General features: G+C 37.0%; 1 protein-coding gene across 2 annotated transcripts in view; it reads left to right on the top strand.

Moving 5' to 3' along the window:
• Window positions 1-26,789, top strand: part of LOC149775036 (uncharacterized) — a 79,780-nt gene that overhangs the window by 49,997 nt on the left and 2,994 nt on the right. The window contains exons 9-11 of one of the 2 annotated variants that reach the window (XM_089943133.1): window positions 1,341-1,403; window positions 9,503-9,790; window positions 19,043-19,135. In XM_089943133.1, coding sequence (XP_089799259.1) covers window positions 1,341-1,403; window positions 9,503-9,790; window positions 19,043-19,107 — 416 coding nt within the window. In that variant the 3' untranslated portion in view covers window positions 19,108-19,135. The remainder of the gene's footprint in view (window positions 1-1,340; window positions 1,404-9,502; window positions 9,791-19,042; window positions 19,136-26,789) is intronic. The other variant, XM_089943132.1, reaches the window with a different exon arrangement.

The following is a 26,789-nucleotide window of genomic DNA, read 5'->3' as shown; positions in this document are numbered from 1 at the left end:
TGATACGGTGGTTAAAGTTAGCAAGTTGCAAGTGTCTTCCTAGTGGAATATAGATCTCTTGTATGGTTTGGTATAGCTATTTTTTTCTCCCCCGGCCCAAGCCTAGAAATAATTTTAGGTACCAAAACATAGGATGCACAGTTTTCCCTGTTGTTTACGCTTTTCATTTTCATATTAGTACAGTTCTTAAACTGTTCAATATATACCATGAACGTAGCGTGTTTTTCATGGTTGGCCCAATGGTCCTGCAGCAGGGTAAGGGATGGATATGTTCAATGTATACCATGAACGTAGCGTGTTTTTCATGGTTGGCCCAATGGTCCTGCAGCAGGGTAAGGGATGGATATGTTCAATGTATACCATGAACGTAGCGTGTTTTTCATGGTTGGCCCAATGGTCCTGCAGCAGGGTAAGGGAGGGATCTGTTCGTTAAAGAAAGAATATCAACAAGACTTCGCATTTTAGAACAGTTCATAATTAACCAAAGCATATTCTGTACATTATAAAACCATTTCTTTCCCGGGGTGTGTGTGTGTGCTGATTTAGTATATCAAAAGGGGTGAACATATAGGACACCAAAGTATGACATGATAGGTGTAAAATCAAAGCTTTTTGATAGTAGTTTAGCATGGAATGGATTTTAATCTTCAAAAATTTAGAAAGGGCGAAGGACAGGATGTATTTTATATAAACCAGAGGTAGGCAAAATTCGGCCCGTAGCTGCTTTTATGAATTAATTTACATCATAGGATGTGGCTTTAAAAATAACGCTCTGGAGAAAGTTGCCCGTGCCTGATCTAAACAGTTATTATGGTAGAGTGTGGAGAGTGAAATTCTTACAACTTTGCTTTAGCGAATGTTTATTTTTGGTTTGGATAGATAGATAAATAGATAGATAGGTAGATAGATAGATAGATAGATAGATAGATAGATAGATAGATAGAAAGATTATATGGATGGATGGATGGACGGACGGACGGGCGGACAGACAGACAAACAGACAAACAGATAGACAGATAGATAGATCACAATGTACAATGCAGTTCGTTGTGGGGTAGCTTATCGAGATGATGGCGTAATTTTAATTAATTAATTAAGCGTAACATCGTAACGACTGCTGGATCAACCTTTATTTTTGTCCATTCTTTCATTACAGTCCATTTCTGCGTTTCACTGGAAACATTACTTTAACAACAAAAAATTTATTTTAGTTTTTTATCTTGAAGAATTTTTGTGTGTGTTTGCGTCCATATCTAAACAGATAACGTCAGATATGGTTTACTGTTGAAAGAGGATCCTGCACTTCAAACAATGTTTTAATTTGTACAATAATATTACAGGTGTGCACATTTGGACTCTTGTTGCTCTAGAAGGAACAGATAAATGTATGATTCAAGGCAATGGTTAGTATTCACATACACTGGTCAACAGTGAAATCATTACTGACTTGAAAAGGCCCTAATCTGTAGTATTTTGGTGTGCCGAACACGAATATAACCGTGAAAAATTTGTATTGGCTCTCGTTTTGAAGATATTCATATACCTCATTTTCTATGTTTCACTGTGTAAATTTCTCCAGTAGGACTGCAGCAACATCCGGAATAATGATGTAACATTGCATAATACCATCATGCTCACATCATCCACAGTTGATTGCATCATTTTCTGATGCAATGCAATACTAATGCCATGCGGCTGCTGAAGTAAGTTGACGTCAGCAGTGTACTATACATGTGTAGGCCTATTATACTAATGCCAGGCGGCTGCTGAAGCTGACGTAAGCAGTGTACTATATAAAGCCCAATCAGATAGGTTCAGCATTTAAAATATTTTAGACGTTGTGCGAGACAGTTCAAGCTACTGTTACATAAAACTTATTATTTTATCCATTTACGTACAATAAAGAACAGTAATGCCTCGAAAGTGTGTTAATACCGCGGACAATTTTTGCTATATTCGTGGGGAAGTGACATTTGCCAACCAGAAGAAAAGTATCAATTCTCAAGTGAAGAAGGCATATCATCTTTACTTCGGATGCAAGGTTGGTGACCAAGACAAGCCTTGGGCTCCGCATATATGCTGTGCTACATGTACAACACAGCTTTCACAGTGGTTGAATTGCAAAAGGTCATCAATGCCGTTTGCAGTCCCAATGGTGTGGAGAGAGCCAAGCAACCACCTAAATGACTGTTACTTCTGCTTGGTTCCTCCTCTTTCCGGCGGAATAACGAAGCGAAAGAAGTCGAGAATAGTCTACCCAAACATTCCGTCTGCATTGAGACCAGTTCCACATGGTGAGGGACTTCCTATTCCAGAACCTCCAGCAGAATATTCTCTTGATTCATCTGACGAAGACAAAGGTGAGTCGACCTGTTCTTCTTCTGGTCCATCAGCATGCAGTGATCCAGATTTTCACTGTGGTGCATCATCAACCCCACACAGAATAACACAGGAAGAACTAAATGACCTGATTCGTGATTTGGACTTATCAAAGAACAAGGCAGAATTGCTAGGATCAAGACTCCAACAATGGAATCTTCTAGAAGAAGATGTCACAATTACTGCATATCGAAAGCGCCACCAGCAATTGGAGCCTTTCTTCAGAAAGGAAAGTAATCTGATATTCTGTTCCGATATTGAGGGCCTCATGAATGCTTTAAAAATCACTCATGACCCACAAGAATGGAGACTATTTGTGGACTCTTCGAAACTGAGTCTCAAGGCTGTGCTTTTGCACAATGGAAACATTCTTCCATCTATTCCAGTAGCGTATGCTGTCCACATGAAAGAGACATACGATAACTTAAGGCAGCTACTGAATTCCATTGAGTATAACAAGTACAGCTGGCACCTCTGTGGTGATTTGAAGGTAGTTGCCCTTTTAATGGGACTGCAGCAAGGATATACAAAATACATGTGTTTCTTATGCGAGTGGGATAGCCGAGCAAGGGAAATGCACTACATGAGGAAGGAATGGACTCGCAGGCAGAATGTAGCCATTGGAGAGAAGAATATCCAACACCCAGCTCTGGTTGAGGCTCAGAAAATCTTGCTACCACCCCTTCACATCAAACTAGGTTTGATGAAGAACTTCGTGAAAGCCATTGACCGGACTTTGCCAGCATTCCGATATCTGCATGAAAAATTCCCTCGACTCAGCGAAGCAAAGATTAAAGAGGGAGTTTTTGTGGGTCCTCAGATTCGAGAGCTTTTCAAAGATGACCGGTTCAACAACTTGCTGGAAGGTGACGCGAAACAAGCATGGAATGCTTTTCGCCTAGTTTCTACAAACTTCCTCGGAAATGTTAGGGCAGAAAACTATAAGGAACTAGTAGAAGACATGTTGATGAAGTATAAGAAACTTGGCTGCAATATGTCTCTAAAGATTCACTTCCTTCATTCCCATTTGGATTTCTTTCCTAGCAACTGTGGTATTGTTAGTGATGAACACGGCGAACGTTTTCATCAAGATATCGCAACAATGGAACAAAGATACCAGGGAAAATGGTCCACTACAATGCTGGCTGACTACTGCTGGACACTCCTCAGAGATGCTCCCGAACAGCTGTACAAGAGACAGGCGAAGAAATCTAAGATGTAGTCAATGACTTGATTTTTTATAGGTAGGCTATTACAGTTGACCTTTTACTATTGGAATGCATTTCGTTATGTAAACATTAATTTCTTGCAGATTACAAAAAAACTAGAGCCAATTTTGCAATTTGACTGTCATATTCGTGTTCAGCACATAAAAATTGATAAGAATTGACTAATTTTATTTCAGTAACATGACTTTTGTAAAAATTTGTTGTCCAGTGATATCATTAGTAATGCTTTCAGCTTGTTGTTCTTGGATAGCCTACATTTCTCACTGAAGATCCACTACATTTTGTCGATAAACATTTATTGGCCCACGACACTTCTTGGATTTCTCAAAATGTACATAAATCAGGAAAACAAATGATAGAATAAACGGAAACAAAGAACAGTATTTTGCGATTTTTTAAAATTTCTGCTTAGACAAAATATATACTGTTTACAGAATCTTATTGGAAATAATTTCGTCTAGTAAAAACCTCTTATAAAATCTGAACAACTAAAATATGTCTCCTTTGAAAACATAATGAGGGATTTTTTATCAATAGATTATGAAAAAATTTTCAGATTTGATGATGAATAAAATTTAGGAAGCATTTTTAAGGAAAAGTTGGCAAAACAATTTGTCCAAGGATATGGGTATGCTCTATTCTGATGCTTTATGACCGATATCACCAAACAACAAAATGGCCGCCATGTCAAACTTCAGACTCTCATAAGTTATGAACGGGGAGCGATGAAGTCGTGATGTTTAAGTTTGATGCCATTATCGTGATTCCTACAAACACACTGAAAACATCCAACTACGTTTATGTTCAATATATGTATGTGAAACTATTATGAACAACATCTAAGTTGAAAATAGTTACGGAAAAAATATTTAAAAACATATTCATCATGTTGGTCCTCGATTTACTTGTGTACTTGACCGAGTTCCTGAAAATTTCAAAGAGATCCCTCAATATCACCATTTGCCACATCTTTAATAGCAATATTCTAGAGAATATCACAGAACACGTCTGTCGAAAACACGTTAACTCTTTTAGAATTGACGTGATGCCGTTTTCATCTTCATTGTCCTGTTTCATTCTAGCTTGAGTGTTTTCAATGTGAATAATTTGATAATCACATCCAACCATGAACAATGACCTCGTTTTGGTTATAATGCAGGTCCTGTTGTTACATGACAGAGCCCGTCTTTTTAGTGAAGTGGTCATCTTAATTCCTACGATGCCAACACTTTTGCTCCTGTTGCATTTAACCATTTCTGGTTCTGGTGAGGTTCAGCATGGCTGAATCTTTGGTCTAATTCCTTCACAACAAAGTTACATTTACAGAACTCATCTTTGACATCATCAGGTAGATGATTATTTCAGACAAGTAGACACAGTCCTACCTTGCATTGTTAGTGTGATCATGTCGATGAGAAATTGGAAGCATTGGCCGAAAATAAAAGTGGTGAAGCTCTAGAGACCATCATGATAAGACCTGATGAACACGAGTGGCATGCAGACCATTTTTATATACTGCCACCAGTATTGGAAGTTCACGCGTTCCTCGTTAATGAGTATAAACGCAGCCATGTTAAAAAGGAAATTGGCTAAATTGTAGTGCTGTCACTAGCGCATCATAATTGGTTGGATCATCGTGTTGCAGTCGCTAAATCTTCCTTCAGCCCATGGTCCTTCTCCTCTAGATATGGCATTAGTCAATGAAGCAGTAGTTAACACAGCGTTTGCAGTAAGAGCTTCCACACGTACTATCTTTTGGAATTTTTTTTCTTCTAGCCATTGGTTTTTCTGTGGAAATTTGTACCATAATTCGAATCTCTAACCACACGTATTCCAATCCAGATTCTTGAGTCTGTTGTCCTAAGATCTTTAAAACGTTCATTAATTTATGGATGCCTCTTAATCGAGGATCAGAACATACTTGTACTGTGGCATTCTCCATTTCAGCTCAGGAAAGATGTTAAACGGGGGGGGGGGGGGAGGGGGGAGTGATTGTCCCTCCGAATTTGGTTTTCGTTATCTAGGGGTTGACCGCCCTCGATGTTATTGCCCGGTTCGAGTAAATATAAATATAAGTGGTGAAACTTATAGGTGAAATAGATAGAGATCTGAGCAGGTATATAGAACAAACCAACACGAGCCCCCGTACATGTAAATAAACAATTTAATCAATTACATACAAACACTGTGAAAATTCACTACATCAGGAATGTACTCTGCTTTTAGAAATTTAACTTTCACCGAAATACAAAGAAAATGCAAATAGATCTAAATAAGATAGCCGATCTGTTACTGATAGATTTAGTTCATCATAGGATCGAGTGAACAATCCAAGTCAACGTCTTGTACGATTTCATAACCTGCTCGTCCTCAGTCTGTTTTTGCTTCCTCTGTCGCTGTTCAGACCCTTGGATCTCAGGATGATATTTTCTACCATCCGTCTCAGGACACTCTCAGAATAAGTCTTCAGAAATTAATACGTCGCAGGATTGCGTCACAGGATTATACGTCTCACTGCACTCTTCTCTATGCTTCTCCGTATAGGTCTCAGAATAACATCCCTCATTCGTTCCATACGTCTCTGGAGCTATTTTCTCCCTTTTAGATAAATATAAATAGAGACAACCTAAATTTCCCGTTATTTATGAAACGGTTAATTCTTCATTATTCTCCCTCGTTATCAGATTTCACTATCAGTGCTAAACAGACGCTAAGGCTATCAATCGACTCCACATATCCTATAATGACCCTAGTTAGTCAAATGGCTAATTCGTTACACCTTGACCTTACACATTAACCCATACGCGAGGCCTGGGGTTCTGAGCCAGCCTCAGTTTACACAGTGAATAAATAGGATACATCACGTCAATCAATTACTAGATCATTTCCGTCAATACACTTATTCTTAATCATACGTGAAATCTTCTAAATTCGGCGAATTCACACGGATTCTGGTAATCAAATTAACTAATGTAATGTATTAAATTCTTAGAACATAATTCTTATGCAAACAAGACGACAAATTCAACCAATTCGTCAAACTTATCTAAAGAAGATTAATGTACAACTTCCTATGCATAAACTCAACACAGTTATACTTCATAAAGCAAATTATTACACGAATGTAGAAAAAAAATTCATGCAGATACAATTAAATAACTTCAGCAAAGCATTATATATGGCATCAACAAATTACATGGAATTGTCACACTACCTTTGCTTTCAACGTTCCTCCCTCTAATCGGTAAATTAGTTCGTCGGTTCCTTTCGACAATCGTCCCCTTTTGGACAACAGTTTTACGGAAATTTCTTGCAAATTCCCGGAGTCGTAACCTTTGGGTCCCCTCTTGTAGGGAAAGCTTAGACTGATTAAAATTCGATGCGGGCGATATTAAAACCTATGAAATTTTGTGTTGGAACACGCCCTCTCATTTAACGTACCAATCAGAATCAAATATCTCTGCCGCCTTTTTCCAGAGGCGCCAAAGTCAGGGTCAACTTGAACTGGTAGTTTGAGTAACAGAGTTTCTGCGTGCTCTCAATTGTGACAACTTTACCATGAAAATGAAGTTTTCCTTGTCCTAAATTGTCCGCCTGGCTGCTGTATAAACAAATGTTTAATTAGTAACAGAATTCTCCCTCTAAAGGACATTACCGTACACGGTAGTATGGCGATATGATATGCACCTGTCTCAATAAATCTAATTAATGGTTGTCTGGTCTCAATTAATGTATTCTTGTTAGATCGACATAAAATTTGCAACTTCACAAAAGAGAGCTTGATCAACTGTAAAACCTGTAAGGTTTTTCTGAAGAGAGGTTGCTACACGTAGAACTATTTGAATATTTATACTCAACGGTTCTTATGTCGTGTACAGAAGTTTGAATAATTGGCATGCATCCAACTCTGGATCTACCTGACTGTTTTTGGTTAAAAGATGCCCTAGTGGGATTTGGTCGTTCATATAGGCACATAAAGCTATATGTTAGAATATTTCTTCACACTCCAAAAGCATTGCAAAGTTGGCAAACCGCTTTTTCCAAAGGAATTGGGCACGCCGAAACCAAATTTGTGCTGGCCAAGCTCTATTTTTATGTTTTAGGAGGGTTGTTGTTGTTGTTGTGGGGTTTAACGCCATTTTTCAGCACACGATAGGCTATATATGGCGGCCAGTATTAATGGTGGAGGAAGAACCCGGGAAAACCCCGGAAAGAACCACCGACCCACGAGAAGCTACTGGCAAGCTTTCTCACATACCCACATTGGCTGAATCTTAGACTCGAACCGACGCAGGAAGAGGTGAGATGGCAGTGATCCGTAACGAAGAGCGCTTTAGACCACTCGGCCACTCGGGGCCCCGTTTTAGGAGGGAAATAACCAAATAGCATAATGATATCCATGCGAAGCTTCATATGCCCATAACTATTTTCAACTGAAATGTTCTTCATAATAGTTTCTAACCTGATATATTGTGAATAGACAAATTCGGATGTATTTTGTGTTCTTTTGGAGACATAAAAAACATGGTGTTAAAGCAAAGATCATGGATTTATCATCCAGCTACCCATTCACCCCACCCCCGTACGGTATTTGAAGTTTTGATTAGGAGCCATTTTATTTTCTGGCGATTTTGGACCAGATCAGAGCGTAACAAACAAGATATAATGTTTCAGTTCACCTAAATCCTTTGAAATAGTGGTTTGCCAACGTTTCATAAAAAGTCTCGTCTGCTGTACAATACAGTTTTCGCCACTCTAAGAAAACAACAACGGTCTGTGTGTGTGTGTGTGTGTGAGAGAGAGAGAGAGAGAGAGAGATTCGGTAATGTAAACAACATCCCATAAAGGTAGTCATCCGTTTGAAAGATTTTATTTTGAGATTTGCTTAATCGATTTAGTACTCTTCTGTGTTTCATTTGCGTTCTTCTCTCATTTCAAAAGTTTTCAAAGTCCTTTTTTTCCAAATGGTTACTTTACTGCTTTTCTGTGTTTTTTTTTTATTTTATTGGGCATCTTATTATACTTTACAGTATGTAGATGGTAATATGATAAGGTTACGTCATAATAGTTTCGCAGTGTGCCCAGTTATGAAGAAATATAGGCAATACTACAGACGTAAACGTATGATAAACATACATAGCAAGTCGATAGTTCCATTTTACTGAAATATACGACTTTCTGGGGGCATTTTTGTTCGCAAAACATTGAAATTTTAACGTTTTTCCTAATTAATCAAAGTGAATTTTTTTCATATTCGGTTACGAGCAATAAAATCTAGGTAAGTACGTTTTCTCGTACCCTTACATAATTGAACCTGTTAAGACCGGTTAAACTTTTATCAAGGTTACTCTAATTTTATGTTCTTATCATAAGCTGAAGTTATTATATCATCTGTACGAACAATAATTTTAATGAAATGACAGCATGTTCGATTTTCATTTGTGGTAATGTTCACTTTAGTTTATTTAAATATTACGGTAGTCTCCCTGCTGTAGCAAAAAAACTGATTGTTATGCTTTACGTTTGTTTACAGGTATATGTGTCAGTTACGCTGGAGAGAGAGAGAGAGGGGGGTGGGTGGGGGTGTTCTGTAATGTAGATTAGTTGCAGAATCAGTCATGGACTCGGTTAATAACCATCACATGCTACTTTGAATTGTATTAAAGACAATGGATTCAGAAGAAACATTTACAAGTCTGCCCATCTGCGACCAGGCCTCCTCTGCATGTTAGTGGCCATTCTAATAGTATTAAGCCATGATAACCTGGCCACCTCCTTTAAACCGCTAACAGTTTTTGACGTAGGGAATTGTTACTGTGTGTGCTTGTATATATGGGATAACCCATATCAGCGTTCTTCCCAGAAGACTTCTTTATTTGTCTTCTTCATCGCAGGAAAGGGCTATCAAAACAAAGGCTTTTATCCTCTTTCCCTCCAAGAGGCTTATGCCCGTGGATTTAAAGCACGACCGCAGGATCTTTCGGAGACAGGGAAGCTGATAACTCTGTTTACGGGATATGTGAGCCAGAACTACCAGAACAGGTTCTACACCATTGGCCAGAATCAGAACCTTATGCTAACCAAAGCCTACAACAAAGCACTGGAAACCTATGACGTCCTTGTTATGCCAACCCTGCCATTCAAAGCAAGCAAGCTTCCTACAAGCAGTGAGACACGTAAAGGTATGTATTGTTAAATGTTTCAGATTCAACGCCTATAGCTTGTGAAACCTGCTAAACATTTAGATAATTCCACTGATTTGTGTGGCTAATTTAAGTGAACCAGTCAATTTTGATTCATAGTCCACTTCTTACCTTGAGTACAAAGGCAAAACGTATTCGTAATGTAATTGTTACGAAGATTTACTGACAGATGAAGGAACAAATGTTATATTTGGGATCTCTGATGCAAGGCGTGTATTCAACGTGAAGGGAAGTTAGGATAGCCATAAAATAAATAATAGGGAGAACGTACCTTGTAGAAAATATATTTCTCCAAGAATTCTTAACAGAGCACATTAACGTGAGGAAATAAATTCCACTACAACTTGAATTCTGCCTTTCCGAAGATAGGAAATGTTCCTCCTTCCCGTCAGAATATTATATAGACAAGGGAAGAAACTCTAACCCATTAAGCAGCAGGGAGGGCTAACAGACCTAGGGTTTCCGACAAAAAATAAATCCTCCACAGAAAACTTTCCTGTAGAAGGACTCTATTTACCGAATAGAGGCTTCCTGGGGAGGCTTACTCGTTACTGAACCCCGTTCCATTAACGAAACCTTAGTTTGAAGACTTAGCTGAAAAAAAAGTATTCTACGTGAATTTTAATTTTTTTGGATTCTATATATACGACCGACTGTAGGTAGGTGCCCTCCCTGCTGCTATTATTTAATTGAGTAGAGTTGTAAGTAGAAGATTACGCAGGAGATTATGATCAGAAAGTTTATATCAGATAAAATATCAGCACTAAAAGATTTTATCTAGACCTACCCGATATCTTGACCTGGGATAAGATTAATTTACTGTTACAAATCCATATGGAGTAGATTGAGCTCGTGAGAAAAAGTTTCTAAATTTATTTATATCCATGTCGCCACCGCACCAGGTTTGATGAATATTTCTTAGTGTATGAGCATCAACACCGTTAAAAACAACTAAAATATTACAGTTATATCTGATCACCTTAGGTATCTGAGTATACCTCTGAGTTACATAAATAGCATCAGTGTTTTTGTGTCGACCACGGGAGAATATTCTAGCAGGATTATTTTGTTTATCCAACATCACATCGTCGTAGACTACTAAATTATTAATCGATCCATCTAGATCATCAACTGAGGGAGCGTCTTCGATATCTGTTATAAAATCAATAATACCATTACCATCATTTAGTAACGCTGCGTTGTCATTAAACACTCTTAGTACCCGATAGCAGTGTTGATCATCCACAGATGGTGCAACCAAATACAACCTATCCCATTTCAGCCATCTCATTATCAGATTTAACAATAGCTGAGTTTTTCAACTCCCTGATGGTCCAATGATTATAATTCAAATCGAATTAGGTAACGCTGCGTGGTGTTTGACAGGGACAGATTTTTTTGTAGCTGAAAAATCAATTACATTCAGAATATAATTAAAATATGGATTTATATTGTGTTAAGTGTAAAACACGTACACCAACTATGGAGTTAACTACAGTTACAACTCGCAATAACAGATCAGCAGCTACCGGTAAATGTGAAATATGTGGTACAAAAAAATTGAGATTTACCTCATCAACTAAAAAAAAAGATTCCACGGAGGTGATATCACCTCAAAGTTATCATCGCTACCAGGATTCCCCTGGGCTAAATACTCAGGAGAAAAACACCTATCAGGATACAGTTACTGCGGACCAGGTACCAGACTCGATATCAGATTAAATAATCAAGATCAACCTAATTCAGGTGAGGAACCGATTAATGCGATTGATCATGCATGTTTAGTTCATGACATAGCATATCGAAATAAAAATATTCAACAACGACATCTTGCTGATGTAAATTTAATCACGCAATAAATTCTATAAAAAATAAATCTATCAGGGAGAGATTAGATTCGTGGTTAATTAAAAACGCGATGAAACGTAAATTAGTTTTCGGTGCCGGTAATTAATATGGAAGCAATTTATTATTCTCCAGCAGGATTTTGGCGTGGCAAACCAGCTATCAAAAAACTCGCAAAGGCTGCTCGAGTAAAACCGTCAACAACTGCTGCTTGGCTATCTAAACAGGCTATATGGCAGATTTATCTACCACCACCTAAGCGAATCGAATACGCGCATTTTGATGTTAGTGTGCCAAATGAGGTTCATCAGGCTGATATAATGTTTTTACCACATGATACTGTTGATGGTAAAATCTATAAATACGTTTTAACCGTAGTAGATATTGCCAGCAGATACAAAGAAGCTGAGCCATTAACTAAGAAAACAGCTGCTGAGGTAGCTGATGCATTTGAAAAAATATACCAACGACGACCATTAACAAATCCGATTTTACTTCAGGTTGATCCCGGACGGGAATTTCTTGGCGCGGTGACCTCATTAATGAAACAAAAAAATACAAAAATAAGACGAGGCAAGGTTAATATTCATAATGATCAGGCGATTGTGGAAAGATTCAATAAAACACTAGCTGAGAGACTTTTTGGTTATCAGTATGCTATGGAATTTATTCAGGATAAACGATCTAATGACTGGGTTGTCAGGCTACCCGGTGTCATATCTGCGATAAATAATGAGTCAACGAGAGCTATATCAATGAAACCAGCAATTGCCATACAGAAAGATTTCATACCGATAAAACGACGTGACGTTTCAGCTCGGCCTGTTCTTGGTAGTGTTATCGTTAGATATCTATACAAACCAGGTGAGGCTGAGGGTGGCAGAAAAAGAGCGACAGATCCAATCTGGAGCACGACGACACATAAGATAGTATCAGTAACGAGATCATCGGGTAGACCAGCAATTTATATACTCGATTCATTAGCACCTCAGCGAGGATTTACTCGTGAAGAATTACAAGTAATACCAGCTGATACTCAATTACCACCTCAATCACTTAAATAATCGACTCCGCGCCGATTACACTCTAAACACGTCAGAGTAACATTATCGCGATTGTGACCTAAATCATTATTTATTCTGTCTACGGTAAATTGTCTGGAATCATTTTTTTGATAACTCCATGTCATTATACAATTACAACCTGCACAATGATTTTTTTGTTTCTCTTTCAGCGATAAAATGAATTCGACATCTAAATCGAATTCGTGATTATTTTTTTATCTTTTTGTTTATAGCTGATCAATTTTTTTTTAATCACATATTCGTTAATTTCATCGTTAATATTTATTCTATCTAAAACAATTCGTCCTAGTTGGTTTACTCTAGATACAGCTAAATATACCAGATTAGACCACTCTATGTGGTCATCTACAATCCAAACTCGAGTATCGGTTATAGTTAGTCCCTGTGAAGAATGGATCGTCATAGCATATCCTAGTGTCCACGGAGATTTTTTTGCACTCAACATATCACTAACGAAATCGATATCGACGGTAATTATATCATTCAATACAAGATTCTGCTTCTCTTGTCCTGGTATATCAACATCAATATTTTGTAATCTGGTATCGGCTGGCCTGTAACATAGTGGTACAGGTATATGAGGAAACTTTTCTTGATGTAACTTAAATAACCTCTGCTGAAGTACGTCGCGTATTATTTTTCTGCTGGCTACAATTAAGTCATTTGGAGTCCACGTTGATAAAAAATCTTCCATGGATGTTTTTGGAATTATTTCTCTCATCACACTACACTGAGTTTTATTTCACTGTAATCGAATTAATCTTTTGAATTCACTTAATCTGCCATCAAGAGATCTATAATCTGTGTTGACTTCCTCATAATAATCAACAAAATTCTTTAGCCATTCATGAGGTGATTCTCCATCAATAGGATTAGGCTGACCGTGGTCTCCGCACATGATTATAGCAGTATTTTTTGTTAGCAACCAGTCTAGAAACATCTTTAACGTTTTAACGAATACAGTACAGATCTCGTCCCATATAATTATTTTATTTACATATTTCTCTCCCATTCGCGAAGGATTCCATGTACCACCATTATACTTGAAAAAGCTATGATACGTGCATGAGTTAACGCCACGCTGTCTCATTTCTCGCGCTAATCGATGTGTCGGCGTCAGTACAATTACATCAGAGTTCTTAAATAGTTCTATAATTCTAGTAGTTTTGCCTGATCCACCCAGTCCATTCATGTAGACTGTCTTATATCTTGATGCGGGATCATGCACAGATGGTGCTGTTGATATTTCTGATATACTATCTGAATAATAATTATCCTCAACAGTGACATCAGCGTTTTGGCAGTACCATAAAATGTTTTCATCTTTTACTCGCCATGTACCCCATGACCCATCACCGGTTAATTTTTCTAACTCTGGTAAAAAAATTTTCATCAACATAAAATGAGTCAGTAGCTACTCTGACAGCGTCATTGGGGAATCTGTTTATCATCGATAACAAATTTATACTCGCATACGCTAACATTGATGATCTTAAATGAGTATATTGTGGTGACTCTCCTTCGAGATAACTAACTACAGTACCAAGTTTTTTTCCATCTGATAAATAAATACTCTCTCGGTCACAAAATATACCTCTCTCAGCGGTAACAGCGATTATAAAATCTAATTCACCTTCATCTATGATCAATCTGCAATGATGTCGCTGACGATTACATGCTCCACCCTGCGTAAATTTTCCGATTATTTTTCTGCCTAAATCTTTTGCATCGTCATGCTCAGTTGGTAGCCAAACTTGAGTTTGTTTTTTATACGATATAATAGCTTCACTGATCATCAACAATGTTAACATTTCAGAATCCAACATATATCTCAATAAAACTATTGGAACCCACTGTTGTTCTGAGAAATGTTTACCAAACCAAATGTAACAGATTTTATGTAAACCATCATTAAACTTAAATGATATGACAACAGCGAATCATGTTAGGGGAAAATCTGGCAGAGGACCATTAATAGATACTCTGGTCATCTCATCGCAGGGATGACCAAATTGAGTAAAATATTTACTGCACTCTCCTAATCCGAGAAAACTACCAGGATAACATGCTATCATGTCAAATGAAATCATCTTCATAGGATCATATTCAGTATTCCACAATCGGCCGTGGCCGTACTCGACACAACTCTGCTGAATATCTTTAAGAAATTCACGTCGAGTAGGTTTCCACGAATTTTTCTCTCTCGCTGCGTGAGCAACAACAGATGGGATGGTAAAGCAGTTAACTAGTGAATCTTTATTTGCAGAGTATTTTTCTGCTATTTTTATCATAGAATCATACAAAGACTCACTTCGATATAATTCTCCATTAGGTCGCACAAACTGATCGTATTTCTGATCACTAGAGAATAACCACACGGATACCGGGTCAGATTTACTTATTTCATGAATAAAATCGAATATATACCCACTGTAAAATTTAATATTACGCTCTCGAGGGAAAATATTTACCGCGCTGCTCCATGCATGAGAATTGTAATCAATTATTTCGATAGGAGCTCCTCTAGATTTATACGCAGATGAGTATAAAATCTCTCCTGATATAGTTTTTACTGTTATCGGGAATTTTAATTTTACTGATAAAGCAGCAACATCACTTACTGATGCTCCATCAGCAACTGACTCAGCCCAGGTATTTATTTTTTCTCGTCCTAGATCAGTCAAACCGTTTCCACGTTTTGCGTTTGTAAAGTGTTCTATTACTCGCTCAGCTACACAATTTATTTTTGTCGATATTTTCATCTTAGATTCTCGACTGTGGGTTTATTTAGTTTATATATGCCATAGACAACAGCTGTAACAGGATAAGCTCGCACGTAGTATGGTTTGTCTATTCCTGTTAGTAGTCCTGGTTTAGATTTTTTGCTTACTGTTGTAGATTTTTTCCCGCTGATTACAGGATCACGTTTATCTCGAGTGATCCATACGTCATTTTTGTTATACACGATAAATTTTATTCTGAGTATATATTTGTCATCCCCGAGTAAGTCAATTGTCTTTTTAGCTCGTGTATTATTCATTGCATTATCAATATCATTTGTCCTCCACGTGGACCACACATGAGCTGCTCCATCATCGTAGAATTCCTTCTTAGCGAGATCTACCTCAGGAACAACATATTCAATATCATCGAGGTCAAATATCTTCATTATATTTTAGACAAATGTTTAATAAATAAAATGAACAACTGCAAATGGTTGATGATCGGTTCGTTAAATTGCTGTAATAGATCGTGTAGAAAAGAATACTGCGGGATACACTTAGCTTATATAAAGCGAGGCGGAGTTGGACCAACAAGATGTATCAGATGCAACGTCGGAATTCGAGGAAAAACACGTATTTGTTCAGACTGCGGTGGGAAAAAATACAGAGAGCTGAAAAGATATTACAACAAAAAATCACAGGATAGTGATCTCGCTATCAAGTGCGAAGAAGATTATATAAATAGATTTTTGGACAAACTTTGATTTAGACAAATGGATACTGTATAATGAGTACGATATTCAAGAAGCATCCAATTTACGATAACTACGAGGCATCATGTGATGGAACAGTTAGACATGTTAAAATGAAAAAACCACTCGGTAACATTAATAATCATGGTTATCTCATGATTAACATCGGTGGTAAATTAAAATATTATAACCATCGATTTATATACGAATGTTTTAATGGACCAATAAAAAATGGTTTAGTAGTTGACGATATTGATGGAGATAAATTAAATAATTCTATAAATAATCTTCAGGCTATTACTCAAAGCGAAAACCTGTTGAAAGGTAATCTCAGTGAAGGGCGAAGAATCTCCAGGGCAGTCAAATCAGTTAATATGGAGAGCAACGAAGAGTTACATTTTCAATCAATGAACTCTGCTGGTAAATATTTTGGTATTAATCGTGCTATAATACGATTTGTTGCAGAAGGGTTACAAAAATCGACCTTTTCATATCGATTTGGAGTATGGATTAAATTTAGTTATTATCCTGTCATATTAGATGAATAAAATTATTTAGAATTAAGGTAATATAAATAAATGAACCAAGAAAATATTAACGATATAATTAAATCCATTGAGGTGTTGAAGATTAAAGAGATTCCATTATCAGATGAGCTAGATGCTGATAAAATTACTATGGATTTTGAAACACTAATGCAAAACAAACAGGAAGGTAGATATACGCTGTCGTCCGAGTACAGATTATAAAGAAAATACAATCTGCAATGTATAAATCACTCATTAACATCGATGACACGCAGATATCAGATTTCACCCCGTTAGCTCGTGCAATTGAGAAGATTCGATCAGCGCTGTCTGACGAGTATGAGTCTAAAAAATGATTGATAATCGTGCTAGGCAGCTGAGAAAGCTAATGGAGTGTTAGTGAAATTACTTAGCAGAAAAAAAAATATATAAAATAAAAAAAAATGTTTTTTGTTGCTATAATGACAAAATTAAGATTTTATTAACAGATTTATGCTCAGAGTTTCCCCACGTATATCTAACAAATTTCCGGATTGATCAGTTAGTGAGAAATTCACTCTCGACAGCAGATTATTGTGACATCTCAAATACACAGGATTGATCGGTTCTTGCACAAGTAAAAATCCAGGTGGGGATGTTGGTGAAAACGAATATAAAACAAACCCCTGTTTTGCCTGATTTGACACGAAAGCATCTGCACTGTAACTGTTCTCGATGATATCACAATTAAGATTAACCGCGACAACATTTGTCATATTTACTATATCAGGTGAAATATGCCGTCCGGTACCATCTGGTGCATTATCAAGTTTAAGAATAGATGGTGGTGGTAATCTTTTTCTCCACGCAGCGTGTAATTTAGAAAATATTTCATCAATAGCATCTTTTAGAGATTTTTTAAACTCATCTGCGTTATAACCGGGAAATTTATAATTTGGCAACTCAGCCTCAGTTATCCGATATGCTCTCATAAAATTTTCTTTATTACCTGTTTTATCATCAATTATCATCTGAATTAAAAATCGGTGAAATTCTTCTAAGATAGACGTTAAATTATTCATTATTTCAATGTTTTTAATAATTTCATTACATGAAATTGATACATCAGAAATACACTCATTAAAATGTCGTTTCAAATGATCTAATCTATAACGATATTCTTCATTGTGTTCATTAAATGATCTAGTAATATCATTAATGTGATTAGTCTTTCTAGTAACATCAACAGAATAAATGGTTATAGAAAAATGCGCGCTTGGTGTTGATCTAAAAAGTTTCCATTCTATTGTTCTACCACCAAGTACAGGATGATGTGTGTGGTACGTAAAATATTTATCAGGATATGTATCCTTTTTATTCATTATATTTTCAAGAATAGTTGATGTTAAAGCTCGTTTATCTGCGATAAAATCTTCTCTCTTAGGCTCTGGTAGTATTGGTAGTGCTGGCGGCGCAACCTCAGGCCAGCCCAGTATGGTTCTTATTGAACTTGAATAAATATCAACTATGTAATTTGAGCTCACTTCGATGATCGATGATAACGTCGATTCATGTCCAGATATCTTTATTCCAGGATCCTCTCCGGTTATATTTTTTATTCTCCACGTTAACTCCTCGCTGATTTGCTCAATCTGATAACTACCTGTTGGTAATCCAACTACGTTCCAATCAGGTGTTCCATCGGGTTTATTTTTATTAGCAAAAACAAATGAATTATTTGATTGTAAATTTCCAAATGATTTAGCTCTGATATTTGGCCAGCTGTAATAAACTCTCAACTGCGCTAGTGCTATTTCACTAATAGAAATAGGTGTTGGAAAATTAATACTGAACTCGGGCTTAGTCGAGCCCGCCGAGATCATCGTTGTCTTTTGCGGATTTTGTGTTCGTCGCTATCTGCGTCAATAACTCTGTCATTATTTATATTGACATCTTTAATCGTTCGATTGTAAATCTTAGTCATCAGCGAGAACTCAGCGTCAGATACAATACCGTCATTGAGACTTTCTGATAACATCGAGGATAATTTTGAACACGCCGCCATCGTTGTGTTTAATTCATCTTTGCGCTGGTACATGAAGATATTTTTTTTTGTTATTATACCGAACACACCGGACAGCGTAGTAGTCACAGAAACGACGATAGTTATCGCTGCCGGTGCTATCATCGTTAACGCGGATAATATTATTCCGGTACCGACAACAACGGCAGATACAGAATAAACAGTAACATCAATTACGACTAATCTGCGCTGATATTTTTTTATTTTTGTTTGATAAATATCGATTATATTTTTCAGATACTCCTGCCACGCACGGGCCTGATCGTATCGATATTTTGATGCACTCATTTTATATTAATTAGGATGTTCTAACTAGAAGTTCTAACACGTGTGAGTATGTTGCTGCAAATAAAACATTATCAATTAGCTGTAATTCAAATACTGCTTCAGTATCTTTTTGTAATTCAACTGTTACCGGGTGAGGCGATTCAATTGATAGTCCAGCTATAATTACTCTAAATTTCATTGGACTAATTACTGTTAATCTGTATACGCCAGCAACAGCTGGAGTATATTTTATTGCATTATCTGTTCTTGTCCACGTTGCAGATGTAGATGATGATACCACACGAACCACTTCATCGAATAATTTTTTAATTTCTAAGTATTTTATAGTAAATGTAGGTGATCTACCAAAAAATTCAATAGTTATTTTGTTTAGTTCTAAAGTATTTCTTCTAAAACTTGCAAAGGCTGCGAATGTACTTAAGTGTTGATCATATTCTTCACGTAAAATACCTAATTTTAAATTTACATCATCGACGTATTTTTTTGTTGCAGTATCCTCACCCGCTGTTGGATCTCCCAGTGATGATATTTTATATTTGCTCATATTGAGTTCTCCTAACATTGTATCGCCAGTAATTTTTACACAATTATTAATTTTTGCATTAATATCGCTAATTTCTCCATCATATACTGATATATCAATTTTTTGACGCGCTAAATTATTTGTAATTCTAATATCTTCATTTGCTTTTTTGATGGCATCATCATTTTTTTTAGTGTTATCACTGATGGTATTAAAATCACGTAAGTGAGTACTGTATTCACGTAGGTGAGTATCGTATTCGTCTCGTTTGATTATATCGCCTATCTTAACGTTGCTGGTTTTTAATTTTCCATGCTGATCCTGAAAAATAACAACCTCGTCAGGATCTGCTCCCGCTATCGATAAAAGATTATTTATGTAATCTTTTGTTGCATATTTAGATAAATCAACATCAACAGGTGTTTTTTTTATTGATAGCGATGAGAGAGATCTACCAAAAATATCAACCATTATTTATACCTGATTGATCTAATTTATTTGACGTGTACTCGTGAACTGTTTTATGGTATGGTTTGTTAGATTTAGATATCGTATCGAGTATATTAATTGCTTCATCACCGCAGATCGGAGGATGAGTTAGTGCTTGTGTTGGTAGCGTAGAATACCATGCTGGTATATTTAATTGAGATATGTAATTTAAAAACTCACGAGGAGGAGCTAATCCATATGAGTCGGCGTAGATAACCTCGTGTGGATTTATCGCGTAAGCAACCCAGTGAGTACCTGGTCCGGTGTTTTTATCGAGATTTATAATTCCTGTTTCATATTTATTGGGGCGAGCTGGTAATTGATCTCGCATGAATACTTCTCTGAAAAATTTTATTTTTTGTTTTTTTAGCAGCGTTAATTAGATCTAAATTTGACATCGGTGTTATTTTACTAATCGAAGACTTTTTCCGTACCATGAAGGGGGTGTTCCCGGTAGACGATAACCTCGACCTATTTTTTGCCGTATCTTCCACCTAATACTTTTTTGGCAGCCATCTTTGCTCCCACTCCAACAGCACCTAACGCGGCGGCTTTCGCCAGAGCTGGTGCTGCTGCGGCGGTTAACGCGGGTAACGCCGCGGCTTTTGCTGTGAGCAGCGCTGGTATCGCAGTTAACAGAGGGAAAAATCCACCTGTTTTTACCATATTTTTAATGGCACCAGCAGATAAATTAACCTGAATTCCTGTGCTACCTGATTTAGCTTTACTGAAACGTGCTAGCTGTGTTTTGGTTAGAGATAGTTTATTTGGTCCACCCTGGATTTCATTATTTTTTAGCGTTAATTTTGTCCCGCAGGTTTTTGTTGTATTCGATTGTAATTTTTTTATCTGACCCGGAGTCAGAGTCACACTAACGTGTTCGTATGGCATTTTATAAATAAAATGATTGATTTAAATTACATTTTCTCAACAGGAGCATCTAATGATTCTCATGCGACCGCTAATACCCTCGAGAAGCATAGTCCTATCGCTGAGTATGACCGCGATTGCTCTGTAATTAATATTTAATGGATTACCTATTCTAGCCTTAAAATGTATATCAACAACAGACTGTTTCATCAAATCAAGATGTTCCAGCGAAAAGTAATAGATAGGATAGAAATTTTTAAAATCCAACTGAGATATTTGCAATCCAGTATCAATATTTTGATCTCGTCCCAAATAACTCCATAATCTATGATAGCAGCGTGCTATTGAGTTATTTTCGAAATCTAAATGAATATCCTCAGCTGGTTCTTGGTGTCCATTTATTCTCAGTGATACCTCGCTGACTCCGATATCATCAAATATCATATGACTTCTAGTTTGATCACCTAACCGAGCAGTATTTTGAAGAGCAATAAAGATATGTCTGGGTGCAGAAACACCCTGCTGTGATGCTATATGCCAAGTAAAATTACCTCTGACATTAGTAGGAGAAGAAACATCAGTAACAGTTGTTAACCAGGATACTACTGATTTACCACCCTGGTCCATAAAAGAAATTAATTTATCTTCTTCAAGTAGTGATGGAGTCATTGATGGCATCCACAGCGTTAGTTTTCTTAATATTACTTTACCATCATCACCATCGCCTCTTTGTCTCCAGAGAGCATCGTTACTTTCAGGTTTTCGATAAAAGACAATAGTGTGTTTAGCTCCAAAAATAACTTTTCTAAAATCTCTGCAAAATCCAAAGATATGTGACAGTGGAATTACACAAGAAAATCTTCTCTCATCATCTGATAACATACTTTTACGTGTAGCAAATCCGAGATTATAATCGGTATTATAATTTATGATCATATCCTCGAGGTTATTAAAAGCAACAGGAGGAGCAGCACGATCATTTGGTTGTCTTATAATAAATTGCATATGATCGGCCTCATCGTAGTTATCTTTTGCAAACATCATGCTGGGACCGGCTGATCTGATAAAGTCATCTGAGTATCTTGCTAGGCCAATAATTGTTGTGGCAACATCAACGTTATCATTAATTGATTCAATTTCTTTTCCATCAACCATGTAAACGGCGCTCTTGAATAATGCCATGATACCGTTATTGACGAAGTCAATTTTAAAATTATCTTCAAATGTCCTGACGATAGGAGGACCAGGAACAGGAATAACTCTCTCAATTTCACCAATAACCTCAATAAAAGCCTCACACGGTAGAAAATACCTGGTCGTATCGTGTACTTGTAATTCAATTCTACCATTAGCATTTGGTTCTCTTGCATCATATGAGTAATATTGATAATCTTGCACTGAGAAATCCTTTCTTACTGGCTCATCCAACTTAAACGCGTCATTAGATGTTCGCGAAAACATTTTATTATAAATTATTTATCTTCTAAAACGAAGACTACCTCCGTATGCGCTAGTATTAATTTTCCGTCGCGGTTGTTCTAGAGCCAGTGATGGCTGTTCTAGAGCCAGTGATGGCTGTGTCAAAATATTATCCGCCTCTTGCTCTAACGCCAGAGATGCTAGTTTTTGATTAGCGGCTTTATTTATTATTTTACTAACATCACCGGGCATCTCATGAGTACTCTGTAATTTTACGGCGGGTTTTTTTCGTCGCACTAATCTTAATATTCTTTCTTTGACGACATCAAATGCTTTACTGGCAGCAGAACCAACAACGTTGGCAGCTTTATCGCGAATAACTCCTATGGCTTTCATTAACAACTGTTTAGCTATAGGACCAATCTTAGGAGCTATTCGCGTAAAAAATCACCAAATCCTGACCCGTAGTTGTATTTGTATACGGGTAGCCGCGAGTTAACTACATGAACATGTACTGGTCTCTGATGACTCCTGTAAATAATCATTTTATTATTATCTAATTGTTTAATCGCTGTGGTAGTCAACTAACTCATCAATAAAATCACGATAAACAGTAACGTCGATGATACCACCCTGGAATAATCTTCGGCAGATATCAGTTGCCTCGTTGATTATCTCGTGCGAGTTATTCCCAGCTCGTTTCCCTCCAATTAAAACCTCTAATCGAGATACGTTATTGACAACACTGTCAGGACAAATAGAATTATAACGACTACCTGTTTTAGGTGGTGATTTCGTTAATAATTTATATTTCATTAATTTACGAGAAAACTTAGAATATTCATCTTTATTTATATCTTTATCTTTGGAAACAAAATACATTACTACTGGCCATAAATTTTCTGGCATTTTATCAATATTCATCCTTTACATAGAATCTTCTATTTTTATATCTATGAGCAGCAATTGCAAGAACTTTTTGATCATTTTCAAGATCACGAAAAGTATTTGTTCAAAGCAAATTTTTATAATAATCTGTATCTCTGGTGGGTGGTGATGGAAAAGGAGCCTCATATATATCAGTTTTTTTATAATATTCTTCGGGGGGTACCCCCACCATTTCTCCTAGTTTGTTTTTGATGCCGAGATATGCTTTGGGGTTTTCCTTCTACTGGATCATCCATAGGATTCCCTAATTCTATACTTTCTATTCTTCTTGCTGCATAAGGATCTCCTTCACGTGACATAGAATAATAACGTTCTGGTAGTGGTTCATATTGTTCTTCTATTTCTACCTGCCCGGCCGGCACGTGTGGTACTGTTATATAACCTTTTTTAGATTCTTCTTTTTTTTGCTCTTCTTTCTACTGCTTTTCTCTTTCTTTCTTCTTTTTTTATTTCTTTTTCTTTTTCTTTTAATCGCCTTTCTCCTCTCTGTTCTTTCAAATATTCAAATCCTTTCTTTGCGAAATCTTTATATTCATGATAAGAATAATCTCTCTTGCGATCTAAACGATCAACTCCTCGTTTTGCCTTATATAATAGATCTTCCCACTGATCAGCATCAACTTTTTTAACATATTCGCCTTTTATAAATTTATCTTTATTGTGATAATTAGAACCAGTAAACAGACCAAAGTTTTGTAATCCTTCTTTGCTGTCAGTATCGACTTGCTTATCCAGAAAATTTAAACCGAATTCAGTAAAATATTCCCGTGGAGAAAGAATAACTCTTGTTTTTTTACCAGGTTTTTCTTCAATAGCTTCAGCACCAGCTACAGCTTCTTCAGGTTCTTCTTCAATAGTTTCATCCTCAGCTACAGCTTCTTCGGGTTCTTCTTCAATAGTTTCATCTCCAGCTATCGTTGTTGTCTTAGTTTTAGGTCTAAATTTAGTTTTAGTTTTTTTGGTCTAAATCTGGGTCTTCCAGGTCCAGGTGGAGGTGGAGGTACAACAGGTAGAGGTCTGGTTTGCTCTTCAATTCTTTTCAGCACAGAAAGAATACCGTGTTTTCTCACTTCAAGATCTTCTACGTCACCTAATAAAATTCTTTCAGTGGTTTCAGTTACTGGTTTAAATAACAACTCAGCTGACTCAGTAAATCCCTCCTTTGCATCCTCAATTGCGCGTATTTTTCTCTTAACTGACTCTCGTGTTGGTAAATATTTTCTTATAGCTTCTCGTCTCTCTCGTGCTATTCTTGATGTTAGTGATTCTCCAACATCCATGATTTATTAAATCAGTATTAATTTTAATTACATAATTTTCTGATATAACTTTCTGATCATAATCTCCTACGTAATCTTCTAATTACAACTATACTCAATTAAATAATAGCAGCAGGGAGGGCACCTACCTAGAGTCGGTCGTATATATAGAATCCAAAAAAAAATTAAAATTCACGTAGAATACTTTTTTTTCAGCTAAATCTTCAAACTAAGGTTTCGTTAATGGAACGGGGTTCAGTAACGAGTAAGCTTCCCCAGGAAGCCTCTATTCGGTAAATAGAGTCCTTCTACGGGAAAGTTTTCTGTGGAGGATTTATTTTTTGTCGGAAACCCTAGGTCTGTTAGCCCTCCCTGCTGCTCCCATTATGTACCCTTGCCACTCGCTAGGCGACTATCCATCAAAACGATGTTCACCAGTTTAAGCCGAGTGAGGCATCTAAGAGATGTAGTGACTGGTCACTTTCCTGTTGCTCTTCTAGCAGGCCATTCTAGCTGTGAAGCTCATTTCGGAAGTAGGACCACCGAACAATCCTATCTGAAATGGAGATAGTTCGGATCCATCGAAAGGGCATGCAACTCGTACACCCTGCATGCCAACGCTAGGGCTATCCAAAACATGTTTTATATCAATGTAGCCAAAGCGAGATTCTAGCTAAAGGCTAGAACTTGCCAATGTTGAACCATGTCAAAATCCACGTGAAATTTCACATAGGAAACAAGATGAGTGATCTGGGCATATTCACGTGAAGATTGGTCTGTAAGTCCATTAGGTCGTTGTTGTTGCCTAAATCCCCTCTAACATGATGTTTGAAAGTGTTGGAAAGCAAGGAGCGGTAACGTCAGACAGCAGTAGGAGTTGAGTTTCTTTTTAAAAGCCAGAGACTAAAAGGTAGCCATTTGTGAGATCAAGGCATTTAAACGAACGATGTTGTCGCATGTGCACCAGTCCCTGAAGCCTTCTCTCCACGAATGTAAGGCTGAATTTCTTTATTCGTAAGGCTCTGTTGTCACGAACCATGCGTGCAGGAGAAGCCTCTCTGTGTAAAGATGAAACGTATGTTACCGAGGCTATTTGAGCAGGTTGAGCTTCGCGCAGTCGTCTATCGCTTGACTGGGGCGAATGAGCTGGAATGGAAACTAACAACCCGTAAATATTCATATGTAAAATAATAACCTTCTTCATCACCAAGGAAAATACAGGCAGTGTAAGCAAATAAGCAATCAACAAACGAGCAGCAACGGTAGCAAGTTGGAGAACAAGGTAACTCCCCCACCCAACCTACAATTCCACATACATAGAAAAATTCACAAAACATATTGATCACAAATAAAAATAAATGTAATCTAACATATGGCAAATGCATTCATAAGCAATAGTTTACCGATATTATGGATAGATGGATAGAAATAAACCCGAATTTCTTAGATATTAAGAGATGATACAGGACTATGTTGATCGCACCAAACGAATATTAAACTGGTAAATATCCAGTTGAAGGTTAGCCATTAGTGAATGGTGAGGGTAGGTAATGAGTTAAAAGTTTCTTCCCTTTGTGTACATGATGTAACGACTGAAAGGACGCATTTTCCGTCTTTCTGCGAGTATCCGAATACTCCGATTAGATTATTTTAGTAAATAACTAGTACAGTTAAAATATTTTTAATGTTAATAATCACTGCACCCGAAATTACTCACGTCCCTAATAAGCCATAATTTGCATTGGTCCGTATCAACTATTGTATTCGGCTAAAATACACATAACTGTCGAATTTGCCTTTGCACTGAAGCCACCCAATTGATCCTTGTAAACACAGCTCACAGAAGTCGAGCCGGCGACGGCTGCATAGGCACCGCCAAAGGACGGCATCATCAAATGTTCAAAATATTATCCTCGTTTACCCTTCTCTGTCTCTTTCTTTTTTCCTTTTCTTTTCCTTTCTTTTTTTTTCTATTCTTTTTCACTTTTTTGCCGCCCCTATAGAACTGCTGCCCCGGGTGATTCTCCCCCACTGCCACCTATTCGGTACACCAGTGCTTTACTGTATTGTTTATCATTCCAAATTAATCGATTTTCGTACGACAGCCGATATAAATTTCTACTCCAGTGTTTCGTGTAAACTCCTCAGTGTCCGCATGAAAACCTTGGATTTTAAATGATCTTTTGCA

The sequence above is a fragment of the Sinohyriopsis cumingii genome, chromosome 19 (assembly GCF_028554795.1).
Source record: "Sinohyriopsis cumingii isolate HCF-2022 chromosome 19, ASM2855479v2, whole genome shotgun sequence".
In the NCBI taxonomy this organism is placed as follows: domain Eukaryota; kingdom Metazoa; phylum Mollusca; class Bivalvia; order Unionida; family Unionidae; genus Sinohyriopsis; species Sinohyriopsis cumingii.
Note: the sequence above shows the minus strand (reverse complement) of the source record. Positions and strands in the feature narration are given on the sequence as shown.